Source organism: Pterocles gutturalis, unplaced genomic scaffold (genome assembly GCF_000699245.1).
Source record: "Pterocles gutturalis isolate BGI_N339 unplaced genomic scaffold, ASM69924v1 scaffold25015, whole genome shotgun sequence".
Classification (NCBI taxonomy): Eukaryota; Metazoa; Chordata; class Aves; order Pterocliformes; family Pteroclidae; genus Pterocles; species Pterocles gutturalis.
In genome coordinates, this window is record NW_010144036.1 from 8,628 (window position 1) to 26,280 (window position 17,653).

Sequence of the window (17,653 nt, forward strand, 5' to 3'; positions counted from 1 at the left end):
GGTGCCAGGGTGGGGCTGTGGCCACATCTTTGAATTATTCTGTGCCTCAGGTCCCCAGTCCAGCCTCACCGGGCAGCACCAAATCAAGGAAGGAGAAAAAATAATTTTAAAGAAGCCCTCAAACCATCAGGGTTATTCTGGCCAGCTCTGAGCTGGCCCAGGGCTTAGTGTGTTTCGGAAGGATGGGAGCAGCATGTGAGCCCTTTAATAAAACCAGGACTCCCAGCACAGCAACGGGAAAGGGGCTCAGCTTTCTTTTTGGTTTTCCTTCATGACTGCAGGGCTCAGGGATGCTGAGCAGAGTGCAAACAGCAAGGCCAGACCAGAGGGCAGGCAAACATGTGCTGTGCTGCCCGTGTGTTAGCTGGGGAGCATGTGCTGTGCTGCAAGCGAGCGTTCCTGAAATACCCACTTAAAAACTGCTGCCCCTCGGCAGTTTTACCTTCTGAGTCCCTGCCTAAGGCAGCAAGCACCTGCACCAGCACTCTGGAGGTGGTCCTGGCGCTTTGTAACCACCCAGGGCATCGCCAATGTCCCTGTCCCCTGTGTCCCCACCAAGGGACCGGTCACCATCTTCCCACTCAACTTTTTGCCCCAACTCTCCCTTGTCTGTGATAGAAACAAACCCAGGCACAAACCTCATCAGTCCCCTCACCTCCAGCACAGCCTCCGCTGCAGATGACAGCACTTGGGGTGCTCTGACCTATACAGGGCCAAAGGAGACCAAGAATGGTTCCTTTGACCAGCCCATGGGCAAGGGACAGGTACAGCCGCCTGGCTTGAGCCCGCAGATGTCGGAGCACTGCCACGACATTGCCTTGCTGCAGGTCTGGTGCTTCCAGCAAAGGAGGGAGGTGTAGGGAGATCGATTTACCAAGCTTAAAAATATAACCTGGCCGAGGGAAGGGTTTTGCCCTTCTAGAATTACCTTTTCCCATGTATAGGTTATACTGTACGTGAACAAAGCCACTTGAGTCAGCATGGCTAAGCTTTAGAAACAAACAAACAAAAACCAGTCACCAAACCAAAATCAGGAACCTGGCTTTTTGGCTCCTTCAGAGCATCAGCAAAGCCTGAGTAAGGCAGCTGAATTAAGACATGAGCTTGCTCTGTCCCCATACAAGCCAGCAGGAAGCTCAGACACCCCCCACTCGAGCTAGCTCACCTTTTGGGCATGTTGGTGTGTGAGCAGGTGCTCACGCTGACCTGCAAGTTATCGCAAAGCCACGCACTTGTCCTTGGCTACCCAGTTCTGGAAAAAAAAAACAACTTAGTGTAGAGCAGCTTCTAAACTTGTTTTCAGTCTATCAGGTTTTATTTGTGTTTTCTATCAGGGAAAAACAAGCAGGCTTTCTGCCAAGGTGCAAGGAATTAGTCAAAGATAAGGATGACCTGACTGCAGGTTTAAGGGAAAATGGTTTCTCAGGTTGCCAGTGCTCCTGTGTTCTCTTGTTTCAGCTCGCTTGTCCCCAGAACACCTTTCTGGGAGTGGGGGGTAGCACTCGCTGGTGGTACAAAGGGCAGGGCCTCCTCTATTGATCCGGTTTGGAATCATTAACTCTCACAGCACAGGCCAAGAGGCACACAAGCACCCAGACCCTGCTGTCTCCACGCCACGCTCTCAGAGCATCTCCCTTGCAGTCCGTGCACAGGCTCAGGTACCGCTCCAGTCCCTCCACGGGCTGTACCATGACATGCATACATGTTGTCTACAAGATTTTGGGGGGGAACAAACCAAAACCTGTCCCTAACGCGGGTGATGACAGCCCCTGCCACCCTGCAGCCCTCCAAGGCTACGCCCCATGGTAGTGGTGCACCCTGCTCTTCGCTGCTTGGCTACTAACTGCATGGCTCAGAAACCCAAACGTCCATTGATGGACTACCATCACTCTCGGGGGCATTGCTCATGAGAAAACATTTAATCAGAGAAAACAAAAGCTCCCTTCTTATGCTTCTAGGGGCGTCCCAAATTGTTCAAAGCTGCAGCAGCTGCATAAATAACTATCCCCCCACGTTTATCAGATGTCATTTGCCTTGACCCCTTGGCAAATAGGAATTGTTCTGCATTAGCAGGAGGTAAGAATGGCCAACTTCCACCAAGTTGCATTTCTTCTTACATGGCAGGGAACATGCTTTTCATGCCCGTCAGGGCTCCCCTGACAAGTCACAACAGGTCCAGCATTAAGCCTGAACCTTGGGGCCGGAGCGTGGTGGCGGTGAGACGAGAGGGCTGTCGGGGTGGCTGGGGACCTGGTGCTGGGGGCTGCGTGCAGGTGTCGTGGGGCTCAGCTCGAGGGGTCAGGCGTGCGTGGGGGTTCCCTGGAGCCTTGTCTGTAGGTGTGTATCTCCCACCTTGTGCCCTGGGCAGGGAAATTAATACATTGTGTTGAAATGGGAAAAATACCTATTTTTGGAGCCATTGCCCCTGTCTGCAGTCAAGGCTGTGTGTGTGTGCACATGGCATCCAGGTACTGGCTCCCCCAGACCTTGCTTGAGATCTTGAAGAGCTCTGTCAACGATTGCACTGCTCCTGCCTTTAGTTACGAACAGCTTTCATGGCTATTAATAAGTGGGAGATAGAAGCTGCAAGTTCCTTAATAAAGTTTATTTAATAATAACTATGCTTAGGAAAATACACTTGTAAGGGTTAATATAATGCAATTTAGTTTAACTTTATACTACATTTTGAACAAAAGGGTTCTTATACATGTTTTAGGTAAAAACAGGATGTATGATCTGGCTTGTTTTACATCTATTACAAATGTAGAAAAAACTATCATGCACTACAGTAGAGAGAGCATGAAAAAAAATTACCTTTGGTTTAATTCAGAGAATACAAGTATTGCACTGTAAAAGCATCAAACATGGTGCAACTAAACATCATAAACATGTTTCCATGCCAGCTTACAAAAGTTTGTTAGCTAGTGTAATTTTAGAAGGGGGGAAAACATATGTACACAGAAAACAATCCCATTAGCTATCTGGATTCTGTTAATTCACGCCACATATCTATACAACTGACATTCAAGAAAACTCCTGAATTTGATTCAATACCTTTCAGCTACATTAGATCTGTTGAAATCAATTAAATCTGTTGAAATCAATGATGTTACCGTATCTTAACTGGCCCGTCAGTTGTTAAAACATTCTTCTGCTTTAAACGACTAACGTTCCAGCCTAGATCATCAAAATCCAGAAATAACAATTGCATAACCATGGATTATTATTAATGCCTAGCTACCCACTTCTAGATCATTTCTCAGGGCAGTTTCTTTGATTCATAGAGCAAGAGCCCGAAACACCACGTTGCTCACCCGAGGGCTGGCAGTGTAGGGGTATCAGTGTGCTAATCCTTCCAACCACAGATTGGAGGTTGAACACTCCTACAGATATTATTGCCAAGAAACACAAAAATGCTAGCATTGGCAAAACTAACACAAAATAATTTAAGAATATCAAAAAAGACAAAAAAAAAAAAAAAGAGGCATTGTTTAAAGGGAGATATACAGCAATGTAAGACCACCATATATGGTGGGTTACCTGACCTGCACTCCCCCCCAAATACTCAATATTAGCAATGTCTAACATTTTAGGTACACGTAATGCATTACATCCTTGCTGCTTCACCATAACATACTCCCAAACCTTAGTCTTAAGCAAGCAGAGAATTCCAACACAGTTCTGCATCAACATTCGGTATTTCAAGACGTTGATGGGTCTCAGATAAAAAGAATCAACTTTTCTTCTTCTTAATATGTTAATAATTTATTTTCAGTTTCTAACCTTGTGGTGAGAAACATTGCCGAACAGGAGCCAACTGTTGTCTTCAAAGAGTTCTTGTCAGATCGAGCACTGAAACCTTGACCACTTCCCAGAAACGTGCAGCAGAGTTATCTCAGAGAACCACATTTTTTTTTATCTCAGAGAGAGAGATTTAAAGTCAGTCAACACCATTATTCTCCTTTAAAAACAAACCAGAAAAATTATCAGACCAGTCCACAAGTTTATTTGAACATAGCTAAAGTTCTTGAAGTCTCTCACAAGATGGCAAAGGCTCTTTGCAAGGACATGAAGGGAGCTATAAAAAAAATCTCTACACAGTACTGGAATTCAGTACAGCATCTGCTCACATTGCTCACAAATGGTGGCAACATTTATATATATAAAGGAAAGAAGAAAAAAATACATCTAAGACTATTACAACTGGTTGTTTAGGAAAACAATTCAACTAGGTTTATTTTCTTAATGTTTAACATAAATATAGTTGCAACTTGATCTTCAGTTGACAATGATTGTCACAGCCAAGGTAAGGATTGAACGCTATCTAAGCAAACAAAAAACTCACTATACATTATACAATTTATTTCTGCCACGAGGGATGCCTTCCCTCTCAAATCTTTGGCCTCCTATTCTCAATCTCTCCCAAAAGCAGAAGCAATGTAGCGTTGTTGCTCTCTATTCATTCAAGGCAGTGGGTTTGTTTGGAGGGGAAGATCCCGTGGGGACATGCAGAGAAGAAGAGGGTTTATTCCAGAGCTTATATTAAGAGTATCTGCCATAAAGTGCTCTGATGACAAATACTGTCTGAACTCCTCCACTCTCCAAGTAATACCTGCCTCCAAATTTGCTTCTTCGGAGCTGACAACCAAAGCAGCTGCCCTGAACTGCTCCCACTGGGAAGGCAGCTAATGACAGCCAGAGTGCACAGATGGGACCGGAGGGTTGTGCTTTTTCCCTGCTGGTTTGGATTTTGCTTACATTTTGCCACTGGTTGGCTACAAGCAGTAAACCTGCAATCTCTCTTGTGTTTTGTGTGTGCCAGAAATTAAATCTGTTTAGAATTAAAAACTCCTGGAATGACATTTCTTGCATGTAGACCTGAGATGACAATTTGATCTTTTCTGTGTTTTTCTCTGCATGGAAGCAGGATGATTTTATTAAATGCAGCTTGAATGAATAAGGAGCAGGAATTCCTACAGTTTTTAATGCCAGGTCTGTTGCTTACCAGTTTATTTAGCTTTATTTGTATTTTTGGTGTGTGAGATGTTAGATTTTGATAAACCATACTTATATCAGTGCTACCATTTTACTTTTTTTAAGCTCATGAAGTTTGACTGCTGTCAATCATGGAAATGAAAAGAGGAGGAAAAAAAAAATCATCTGGACTTGCAGAATCTGCAGACCATTTCCATTGAGAGTATTTTCCAGTCTGATGATCCCAAATTATAAACTAGAATTTATTACTCTGCATGCATATTCAAAATATCAGAAGAGGCATTTCCATGACAAAACAAATCCTATGAAATAGTGTTTTGAAATTGCATTGATATCCTTTTGCTCAAGAGCTATACCATTTTAAAGCCAGTCAAAAATATATAGCCAAGCACATCATAATTTCATCAATTTCATGCACAACTAATAATACCCCAGGAAAACAAGAAAAATCTGCAGTAAAAAGCATCACAGAAAACTGTCCCATGGTAAGCAATGAATCTGAATGTTTCCAAGTAAAAAAACCCAACAACTTACACAAACAAAACGAAACATGCATATATAAAGTGTACATGTACTGCACAAGCGCTATTCCTAAAGGATTAAACTGCATAGGTAAAAATCAAAAACAATGTGCAATATTTTAAGCCCTTAAAGCACAATTTAAAAAATGTAGAAATTAAAAACAAAAAACTTGCTCCCCCTCAACAAAGCCAATTACCTATCATAGTCATTAAGATATTAATCAAGACAGAGGTTCTCCAATCAAAAGTTGGAAGGACTACTCCCAAATTTTGGCTCACCATTCACGGTTAGGGGATATGAAATGTACGTTCACAATTATAGTTATCTTAAACAGTTATGCTCATCACTAGTCAACTTTGATTTCTTTTACAAAGTGCTCTTTTATGAAATAGAAGCTATCTTCCTGGTAGAAAAAACATCAAGTAGTTCAACACTTTGAACATCAAGACACATTGAGAAGAACTGAAAAAAAAAAAAAAAATAAAGGCGAAGGGAAGTGGGGAGAGAGAGGAGTTGGCTGCTAGAACAAAAAGCAACTAATGCCAATGGCTCTATAAACATCCAACTTGTGTATTGTTAGCTACAGTCTTGTTCCTAAAACTCAGTTTATAAAAGAATTGCATGAGCTAACAGACTAGAAGCTTACACTGACTTTACAGGACACAGCCTCATACGCCCTACCTGCCATCTCTAATGAAGAGATACAATAGTTAATCAGTTCAGCATTACACAAGAAGTTGTCAAAAAATATTTTCAACTTAAAAAACCAAACCAAAAAACAAACCAAGGCAGACACTAAAGCAAACCGTGCTTAAAAAAAAAAAATCTACAATATCTGTACATAAGCTGTGTAAGATCTTACAAAAGAAGATTCCCCCAAACTACAGCTATTTCTACTCCTGCCCTTTTGTTGCCTTCTCAAGATAATACACGTTGACTAAGTGGCGATTGAGGTGCTTGCTGTATTCTCCTTCCTTTTCAAACGAACGGTCACAAAAAATGCACACATAGTTCTCCCTGGCCACTGCAGTGTCTGCACCTCCTTGTGACGTCTTTGGACTTGTTTCCCCTTGTACTGAGCGAGCACCATTTAACCCCGAGTCATCGCTTCCTTCTGATATGTTGTCACTTATGTCGCTGCCTTCGTGGCTGTGGATGCCCTCATCCTCATCCATCTCCTGAGATTCATTCACAGCTGTGTTACCCAGAGATAAGGCCAGAGCAACTTTAGGGCTTTGCGTACACCCTTCTGGGGGCGCAGGTGCTGGCACGGCATCTCCTGTCGGCTCTGTCACTGGCAGGCAGGGCTTACTCAGGTCCATTGGGTCTGAGTTACTCACAGTTTCTGCCTTGGAGGTTTCCTCTGGCTCCTTCTCAGGTTCCAGACCTGGTACCACCTCCATGGGCACATCCAAGCTTTGTTCAGGAGATACTGCATGCGAAGATTCCTCAGGGCAAGGGTCTTGCCCTCTGTCTGCCCCTCTCTCCTCCTCTTTTTCACCAAGAGTGTCTTTGTCCTCTCCTCCTGCAGCAGGCATTTCTTGGTCCTCTACCTCAGCTTCTGTGTTTGCATCCTGAGCTGGCAGACAAAGCTGCCCTGGGTCCTGTATGCAGCTTCCTTTGGGATCGGTGCTCTCCCCCTTGAGAGCATGGCCACCATGGTCGTTTAATGCCACTGCGTCAGTGGCATCTTGCTCCATCTGGTCACTGTCCTCAGTGTCAGGCTTCACGCATCCATCCTCTTCTGTGACAGGACACTCGTCTGGCATCTCCTCATCCTCGGTCTTCTCCTGATCAAATTTACTGCTTTTCCTACTGTGCTTATTTTTGAGAGCTTTCTTTTTTTTGCTTTTCTTGAGGCATGAATTCTGCTTTTTAAGTTCCTCCTCTGGTACAATGTCACTTTTTTGAGCTTCCTGGCAGTCTTTGGGTTTAGTTTCCACTTTCTTTTTCTTTTTTGTTACTGCTGAGGTATCATTTGCAGGCTCTTGCTTTGAGGAAGTTACCTCAGCTTCTGCCTTTCTTTTGATCTTCTTTGTTTTACACATTTTCTCAGTATTTTTCTCAGTTTTAATATCCACCTCCTTGTTTTCTGAAGCCGATTTCCGACTTCTGGTTGTCACCTGGCCTGCAGAAACACTGCTCGTTGGCTTCTTTTCCTTTGCCAAATTATCTTTTTTCTCCACTTTCACAATTTTCTCAGTTTTCTTTGCACCTGAATCCCCTTTCATTTGTTCCTTCTCTGCTTTGTCATTAACGCTCTCAGAAAAGTCAGCTTCGCTCTTTTTAGTCCGTAGCTTCACCTTTGAAACATCCATTGTGATATCAGAACAATCGGGATGCCTGGATTTGATGTGATACTGCAGGTTACATTTTTTAGACGCTGCGTAATCACAAACAGGACAGAGGAACTGGCGCGGATTGACGTGGAGCTCAACGTGCTTTTTGAAATTGCTGCGGTCAGCTGTTTTGTAGTCACAGTGCGGGCAAGTCAGAGGCTTTGGCCCATTGTGAACCTGCCTTGCGTGACGAGTTACTTCGTGCTGGTTTGAGGCCACGTAGCTGCACTGATCACATTTGAATGGCTTCTCACCTAAGGAAGGAAGAGCGGAAGGGAATGATGATGATTATTAAGCATGGAGTTAGGGGGGAAATAACTTCCCAGTAATACAGATACAGAAATATAAAACTCAAAGAAAAAAAAAATTATCCATGCGCCTTTAAAATTAGGTAAAGTCAACATAAGAAATCCACAAGTCACAAACACATTCACAAGACACCAAAAACAAAATACAAAAAAAGAGAGAAGGGGCAAGGGTTGGGAGGAAGGGGATCCAAAACCAAACAAGCAGTAACAACGTCACAGGTTCTGGCTATGCATACATACCGGCAGAGATCTCTCTACAGTAATATTAGCAAATGGAATCCATACCCAACTGGTCCATTGAATGCATTGTAGAAAAACGGAAATGTAACATTTGATGAATAGCAGTTTCACACAAACGTTTCAAAAAAAGTCCAACTTTACACAGATTTAGCATACTTCATGTTTGTATTGAAAAGGAAATGAGGGAAAAGAAGCTAGCAAAACCCAAAGCATGTGAAAGGGACACACTGCTCAGCTGATCTTTACTGCTGATAATTCAGTTCACTGTTACGGTATCTCAAACACATGATGTACTGACTGCAGGCTACTCTTGGCAAGCCAACTATATGCAGTCCAAAGCCATCATGTTCCTACTGAAATCTGCACTTACAGTTTTGCAATGACTCTTGCAGAAGTGTTCCTGAAATGTTCTGCTTAGTGCATGCCACTGCAGCAGAAGTGGCTTTCCATTTACACATCAAAGCAAAGAGGAAAAACACTTCCAGTGCAACAACTCAAGTCCAGAAATACTTTGAGAACATCTGTGCATGTGCAAATTCAGCTGAGGAATTTGGGATGTTCCTGAGCTCTGAACCAGCATCTCAAAACCAACCTGCAGAACTACTGTGTGCCGCTTCTGAGTACGCTGAAAATGCACTCCAGCCCCTTCTGCTCATGGTGCAATAATACTTCTATACCTGCAACCCGCTGCCCCGACACTGCCCTTACTTGTGCTGTTCCTCTCCAGCCACAACTCAGACGAGAGCAGCCCACAGTGTCTGTTTGAGTGTTCATAGAATCACAGAATGGTTTGGGTTTGAAGGGATCTTAAAGATCAACGAGTTCCAACCCCCCTGCCATGGGCAGGGACACCCTCCACTAGCCCAGGTTGCTCAAAGCCTCATCAGTCATGTATGTGGCTAACATGTGCCTATGTTAGGCGCATGCACGGCTGATCTGCAAGGCCCTCACAAACTCTACAAAAGGCTGTGCTGCCTCCTTTCAGGAAGGATGGGGACACTTGTTTAAGAGTCTAGATCATTTCACGTCTGCCTGCAGCATCTCTTTATTATTTAAAGAAGGGTTACTTTGATTCCCCATCACTTTCAGCCTATCTTCTTTCCTTTTTCCTCCCCACTTCCTGATGACATTTTCCACAAGTTTAAGCTCAATGTGCTTCACTAGTCATCCTAGTGTGGGTCTTTATCACCTACACTTCAAGGAACAGTTCCACACTACAGAGTGAGGACAAGAACAGCCTCCCTCACATGAAAAAGCTGTTGTAACTGCACAGAGTTCTCAGAGGTAGCTGCAACAGGGTAACTCAAAGGTTGTATGTGAAGAGTTTGTGTCCATCACCTCTACTAAATCCAGGGGTTTTGTTGCACAAGTGTAAAGGACATGTACCAAGATGGCTAAGAATACAGCCCCAGTTGCAAAGTAGGCTCTAAACCACTGTCATTCACTGCCTGACATTTGAAGAAAGCTCCAACACCAGTTTGCCTTAAAAGGCCAGCCTGGGAACTGCAGGAGTTCAGAAACTGCCACAGAAAAAGTTCAGCTGCCTGGACAATGCAGCAAGACATGCAACAGAAGTTACGAGAGCTATTAATAAAACACCCCTGACAGCAAGAGTCCCATGTGCACTGCCATTACTGTCACCACAGCTCACACCCTCCCTCCCAGACCTTTAAGGGCCAAGGGCAAGATCCCACTCCTCATCTCCTCTGGATTTGAGACTTCCTTGCACAGACAAGGGAAGAGTAAGATGTCCATGAAATGGTTTCCAGGCTCAGTATTGACCAAACCATTCGCATTTAGCCCGGAGGTTCAGCCAAAAATGATTTTTGTTTCCAGAACCAGAACACTTAATTCACAGAATTCTTAAACCAAAATACTGGCATGTCATTGTAAAGCTGGCTATTTTTAATGGATCCAACACCACCCTCTCCTCCCCCCCAGTTAAAACTGCCTGCCTTCTGGTTTCAATTAAAAGCCTCATCTCTTGAAATTAAAACAATTACCGTTCAGGAGACTTTCATTAGTGTTTGCTAGGATTAGGAGTTCACCTAGGTCTGGTCAATTCAGGTATTAGCAAACCAAAAGGTCGAGATCTATCTGAATTCCCTGAGGAGGGTCACAAAAGACAACCGCGCTTGTGTCTAGCATGTCTATGCTGCTACAACTCACAAAAATGCTATCATTTCCTTCCAAAAGACGTTCACAAGAGAGCAGATGTTTGTAAAACCACAGCTTATGACCAGTAATGGGAAATAAAGGCTACTAAAAATTGCTAATTTGGTTTTTAGTGCCACAAGACCAAGTCACTTGTCAACACCCTCTGAGTTTGCTTTTTTCTCCTGTGTCTCCTTGCCATAAGCAGACATTATTTCACACCTTTCTGGAATACTAAGCAAAAGCTAAGGGTTCCCCCAGAACCCCTGGATGAGACAAAATTGCAGACATCACAGAGACTCTCAGCTGCTCAAAGTTTTCCCAGCTTCATTGATTTGAACTGAGTTATGGCAGCAGACAGAAGACAAGAATCTGCTCCTATATCATCACAATGTTGTATTTGCTACTAGATTACTAGGACTACTAGAGCCTTATGAACCTCAGAATACAGCTTGGAAAGTAAAAGGGAAAGAAAAACATATGTTACTTTGTTATCACTTTTATTAATGACACTTAGCATTTCCCTAGCAGGTAAAGACAATCTCCCCTGTTAAAACAGGAGCTAAAACTCAGGCCATACTGGATGAGATAACATCTCACACAGAACTGGGCAGCCTGCTCTAGGTGGCCCTGCTTTAGCAGGGGGCCTGAACCAGGTGACATCCAGAGGTCCCTTCCACCCTCAACCATGCTGTGATTCTGTGAACCACCCCGTTTTCCTGAGCCACGCCGCCGCCGCCCCTTACCAACCTGAGTGGGTGCGCATATGCCTGGTTAAATGGGTCTTCTGAGAGCTGGAATAAGGACACATAGCACATTGATAGGGTCGCTCTCCTGCAAAAACAAACAGCAAATTAGTTACTAAAACACAGCTGATTCCCAAACCTGGTTACCGAGCCATATATATGAGGCTGTCACAGACCACCAAGTTGTATTTAGGAAGCCCTAAGCCACCAGAGCTGACTTTCCTGCAGTATTTTCTCCCAGCACTCAGAAGATGTACAAAAGATAGACTGTAAGAAACCAGGTATGTTCTTGCTTCACATAACACCTTACCTGAAACCTCTGTGTTTAATTTGGATTGAGATGGGAAGCAACCATCCATTCAGCCTAGGCTTGCATTTGCCAGAACACAAGCACAGATAGAGACTGGGTCTCTACTTCCAAAGTTTTAGGAGCAGAATGAAATAAGCTCGGAGCATGGAAAAGCAGGATGCCCTGCTCAGTGAAACTATGCTGCTAGCAACAACTCAAGTGTAGCAGCAACACTTATTTTGAAGACTCAAATCCCTCTGCCTGCAGAGTTACTGCTCCTGGAGAACTAATGGAAACTAACCTGTCCTAAATTAGGTCTCCACAAGGGACAGTTATCCTGGGTAACTATCAGTACAATGATACTTGAAAATCCTTTTCAAGTGAAGACAAGCCCCAAATAAAGGCAGGCAGTTTTAGAAGTAACATCTGTTAGGCAGGTCCAGATAAGTACCAGGGGTGTTTGCCCCAAACTGCTAGCACAGCAGAGAGATCTAGGCTGCATCGTCTCACTACAAGTTGTAAAAACACTTTTAGTCAAGAGCGGATACCCCCAACAGAAGATGGGAGTGAATTTGGGAAGGGAAAAAAAAAAGTTACTCCGTTGTGTATTTATTCAAGTCATGGTCAGAATTACACTACAGCATTTTGCTCCATCAGTTGAAGCATACAACAAATGTGCTCTCCAAATCACTGAGACCTGGGTGTCAGCAAAAGCCCTGCATCCAGACTGTCTGTTTACTTTTGGAGGCATAGCTCTATCTGCAGCAGCAAAGAACTTCATCTGCCAGTACTGACTCCACTGCAGGCCTTTGACAAAAGAGTAGTAGAAGCAGTCTTTTTAATGCAGACTAATCCCACATTTCTTCCTCCCATCAAACAGTCAGACTATCATTCTTGATTAGATCAGCAGTTTAAAGGTAAATTCACCCTAACAACCACACCCCCCCTCCCTTTCCAGTTAAAACAAGGTAGGATTTTGATGGAATATGCACAATAAGATTAAGTCATGTACAAGGGAGGGGTAGGCCTTTTGTTATAAAGAAATTATTTTGGTTTTAAATGACTCCTTACAGTCTGAAAATATGTGGCGAAAGGTCCTGGAATATTCAGTCCTGAAATTTCATATCTTTAAAGTTGCCTATGTTATGAATGTGGAAAAGGCTTTCTTTAAGGTATTTTATATACGGCATAGCAACAAAACGTACTAGATTTAAAGTATGATGAATGCAACTAATTCAAATGTGTTATTGACACTTGAGAATTAAACACTTGACTACACTGTAAGGGCTGTTTTATAAAATGCTACTCCCCAAACCATTTTTATTGTAATTTTACAGGCTCATTATATGCAAACAAGCCACCAAAAAAACCTCTCCACAAGATACTTAAAGAATAAGCCCCAACCTAGCAAAAGCTTCAGCAGGCACTTAACTCTATGCAAATAAAGAGGCACACCGACATCACTGAACCAGTTTAAGATCATCTCCTTATAAAGCTTTTCTTGTAATGCTATTAAAAGTTCTGTCTCCTTGAAACCAAACTGCTTTCATCAAACTTCCAACACAGTGGCAAGCAAGAGAGATCCCCTATGACAACAACAACAACAAAAAAAGACAGCCCAAGGTTAGGCACTGAACACTGGGACTGCCTGAAGTAATGTCTTATTTACATAACCCTGCAGATGATTTTCAATCACGTTTTCTAGAAATTGCTTCTAACAATGAAAATGGAAAAAATTGAGAACAATGCTGCACTGTCTTGCATGTAGCACAGTTCCAGGATCAGCAGTGTGGATAGCTGGTGGGATTAATCAAGTCAAAACTTGGTCTAACATGCCTAATGAGCACAAACAAGTCCAGGTGGATCTGTCCCTGACACAAAGGGTCCTTTCTGCCCCACCAGCAGAGGAAGGGACAGCCCTGACCATCTCCAGCCAGCAGATGGGCTTCTCCACCTGTGACTTTTCCAGCTGACAAGGTGATGACCATCTGCAGGGTCCTTAAACCACCCCGCTGCCCAAGGCCCCCCATATTCGTCAGCAGCCTGCCACAAGCACTGCCACAAACCACAAGGTATCTTCCAGTACAGGGTGGGTTCACGGACACCTGCTTTCCAAGAGATGCAAGCAACAGGCAAACAGATAACCTCTGCCAGCCTTCCTGTGGTCTCCAAACACGCCAAGGACCAGCATTTCTCCCACCATGCAAGGTATTAGCAGGCAGCCCCCCTTCCCTGCTCCTGGCCATGTGTTCTGGCATTTGTATGTGTCCTTAGTAAGTCAATTCAGCTCGCTAACCAGCTGAAAACCAACCTGGGGAAGAGGAAATGAGTATTTTACTTCCATTTTAGTGAGCTGAATCAACCAGTCCCAGGACACAGGGAGAAAACTGAGACTGTATTTCTCCAGCACCAGCAGCAGCACCAGCAGCAGAGCATTTGATCCTGTGAAAGTGCGCTCTGTACAGTCTGTGTTTCACAAAACTGGATGGCTCAAACACAGCAGAATCCAATTATCTGCAAGGAGGCATTTTCCCACACAGGAAAAAGGCAGGTGAAGTACAACAATTGAGAGAGCAAGAAAAGTATCTACACAAAATGATTTAACCTAATAGCAATCAGGAAACAAAAGAAACAAACAATTCCAACTTTCTTCTTAACATTCTGAACCCATAAAATAGGAACACAATAAAGTATGCATGTATCCCTAATCTTTTTTTCCAACAAACAATTTTCTCTTAAGTTTTAAATGAAAACTATAATACAAAGTTATTTTAGTATCATTCAGACAATTTATTTTTTTAAATTCAGTACTGTTATGTGAACAGTCTCTATATATTTTTGACTATAAAATATCTGTGGGTGTTCTTTCTGGTTTTTTTTTTTTTTTCGGGGGGGTGTTTGTTTGTTTGGGGTTTTTTGTGCATTGTGGTTTTGTTTGTGTTTTTATGAGGCAATTGATTACACATGAATACCAGCAGAAACTGATGTATCTGCCAGTAGCTTATTCATTCTTCTAGTACTCTTCCTTTAGCTTTAACACTCTCCCCCACAAAATCAGTGTTACTGGAAACAAGACACATTCCTAGACCAGTCTACTAATCTATTTGAAAGATTTTTATCAAGCAAGAACTGCACTTCCTCAGCAAACATGCTTTCAGGGTTAGTTCCAGCAAAACTCAACAAGAGCCTTCAGAGATCAGAGACGGGATCTAATGTAACGTAAAAACACAGGCAGGGAAGAATTTAAAGTCAAGACAAACCTAAAACAGACAGGCACCACAGCATAGGCTCACATTTGGCCACCAGCTCCCCAGATGATTTATTTAGCTTTTCTCCTATTATTTCACCATTTTTACCTGGTCTCTTTCCTGTTACCTCCCACAACACACACAAAGAAAACAAACTGCAGGATAAACCACACCATTTTCCTAACACCTCTCACAATCATCTTCGTTTACTTGTTTAGGAAAAAAATATTTAGACAGGACTTATTTTTAAACTGATTGTATCCTCCAAACAGCACCTGGCTACTGTTAAGAGAAGAATATGTCTTAACGTACTAAAAATCCCAGCATACCCTCCAAATCCTGTCAAAGCAGATATTAAAGCATGCTGACGAACACAAACTTCTGCAGACTTGAGCTCAAGCCCAGCCCTCCCCTTCCAGACAGCTGCAGACAACTGAACTGAAGCCTCCAAACCATTCATGTCACTGGTGTGACAAAACATGACTTCAAAGGAGAAATTCCCCAGTGTTTTGCTCAGCCAGCATAGCCTACAATAAAGGGGAACAGAGTCAGGTCAGCACACTAGAGAATGGTTAGTTAAGTCTGCCCTCTCCTCAGAAAGCCATGACAAGGTGGAGGAAACAAAAGCTTCTGAGAAGCTGCACGAAAGGTCTGAACTGCCCTCCTGCTTCCACAAAAGGGATGAGGAGGCAAAGCAACTGTACCTCAGAGGAGGTGAGGTGGCTAGCATGTCCCCTCGCTGGTCTTGGCCGTGGGCTAGAAAGGAGTCTCAAGTTCTCACCATGTGAGAGGCTGGTGAGGCTCTCTGATACAAAGCAAGGCATTTCCTAAATCACCTGCAGCCCCAGCTAACGGGATGGCAGCAAGACTGACAGTCCTCTGATTTCACTTGGTATAAACCAAAGTAGAAAGGGGCCACATGCTTTTCCTCAAGATTACAAACCGGCAAAGGCAGGAAATCAAGTTAAAGACTCCCTTGAAGGGCTTCCTATATGCCAACAGAAGTGTGTGTCTACTGGGTACTGCAGCGATGCAGACCTTAGGGAAAATGAGGCCCCAGTACGTTAAGAGGAATTCATTCACTAGGAACACTACTGAACTCTTATTCTGACCTTGTAGATGCGGGAGGGCTCCTTTGCATGTGTGTATCAGCTCTTTCTTCTCTGTAATTACCACTTAGTCAAGTTTCAGCTCAGTCTGAAGCTACCATTTTCAAAACCACCCATGTGATTTGGGCACCTTTTGTCAACCTGCTTGTTTTGTTTTTACAGCACATCAGGTTCTCACATTGTAGACCCTGACAACCATCACAGGCACACTTTGTCACTCCCTCTTCAAAAAATTAGCTTAAAATTGCTAAACAGGATGCTCTCCATCTCCTCTTGGGACTGTGACACTAAGATTTTATGGGTTCTCTAGGACCACAGACCGGAGCTCAAACCAAAGCCACACTTCCATGAAGTTACAACCTGGTAGCACCAAGAGAAGAGAGTGCAGAGCTTTATCAGGGTGGAATGAAGTCTGCACACAGAAGACTCTTGGCTTGCTTCATTTGTCACAATTTTACAGTACTCTTACCACATTTAAATCAAAAAAAGATTAAGGACTTACCTGTGTGAGTTCTAATATGTTGAATATAATTGTTCTTCCTGTCTGAAAAATAGGAGCATTGTGAGCAGGTGTACACTTTCCTGGGAAAATGATTTCTCAGGTGTTTCTTCCAGTGGTATTCACTGACGGTAGTATAAGTGCATATGGTACACTTGTAGACTCTCTCATTTTCCCCTGCTTTGTTGTGGTGCTTCAAGTGAGCCAGATAGTGATCATATCTGTTAGTGTTATAGCCACAACGATCACAACGGATTGGGCCCTTAGAGAAATCCACCTCTTCTGCGGTGCAAGAATCAGACTCCTTCACCTGGGCTTGCTTTTCTGCATTTTCTTCCACAAAGAATTTCTTAGCGCTGTGAACCCTGATATGATGCACAAACTCCTCTTCAGACTCTGCCTCGTACTGGCAAGGCTTACAACGAAACGGCTTGCTCTTCAAGCTCTTAGACTTGTCCTCGGTGCTTTCTGGAGTACCCGGTGCTTCCAATGAGACATCTTTGTCCACACTGGGAGTCTTAGGAGGGGGGCAAGAAGCTGCACCTTGGTCTTCAGCCCTAGGAACTTCAAGAGACCTTAATTCCACATTTTCAGATGCCTCATGGTCACTCTCTGAAGCCTGGGTATCTTCCACACCCTCTCCATCACTGTCTGAGAAGTTGCTGTCCCCCACTGTTGTCAGTTCTGCCATTTGCCTCTCTTCTCCAGACAGGTAATCGCAGCAGTTGCCACTAACTTCTCCCGTCAAGGCCACATTTGCCAACATAATAAGCTGAGGAGCTGCCAGCTCAGCTTTAGAAAGGTCGTGTAAGTCATACATGTCATTGGACAACGCCATGCCGATATTAGCGCTGCCGGGAAAGAGGCCGTTCCCACCAGACTGTCCCAGCACTTGAGTTGCCATGGCAGTGGTTCTGTTGGGAAAGAAAAGGAACACCTGTAAGCACCAGAATTCCAGAAAAGCCTCTTCTGCCTGGCACTGTCCAAGCAGCCCTCCAGGTAACACCAGAGAAAGAAACCTCTGGGCTGGGGCAGTGGGAGGCACGTCTTCCCCGCTACCACAGACCACGCTGGGCCTCGGGGGGCTGCAGGGGTCCGGCTCCTCTCCTGAAAGGGTCGTTTGGTTCCACCCTATGCGTGGTGCAGGATCCCACCGTGCGGGGGGTCACTGACAGCGGGGTCCCGCGGGGGGCTCCGGGCCAGC

The 17,653-nt window shown here is 43.9% G+C and overlaps 1 protein-coding gene across 1 annotated transcript; it reads right to left on the bottom strand.

The window, feature by feature from the left end:
• Nucleotides 1-6,410: 6,410 nt before the first annotated feature.
• REST (RE1-silencing transcription factor) lies at nucleotides 6,411-17,389 on the bottom strand. The gene is made up of 3 exons (XM_010084983.1): nucleotides 16,453-17,389; nucleotides 11,309-11,392; nucleotides 6,411-8,110 (listed from the first exon to the last, which is right to left on the bottom strand). Exons 1-3 carry the CDS (start codon nucleotides 17,351-17,353, stop codon nucleotides 6,411-6,413), a joined length of 2,685 nt encoding a protein of 894 aa, XP_010083285.1. The 5' UTR covers nucleotides 17,354-17,389.
• Nucleotides 17,390-17,653: the final 264 nt, after the last annotated feature.

Bases quoted from the DNA above. Each gene is read 5' to 3' on its own strand.
- REST (XM_010084983.1), bottom strand. From the start codon at position 17,353: ATGGCAACTCAAGTGCTGGGACAGTCTGGTGGGAACGGCCTCTTTCCC. The intron at 11,393-16,452 runs GTAAGTCCTTAA...TTGTTTTTGCAG, and splicing joins ACATATTAGAACTCACACAG to GAGAGCGACCCTATCAATGT. The intron at 8,111-11,308 runs GTTGGTAAGGGG...TTCCTTCCTTAG, and splicing joins GCATATGCGCACCCACTCAG to GTGAGAAGCCATTCAAATGT.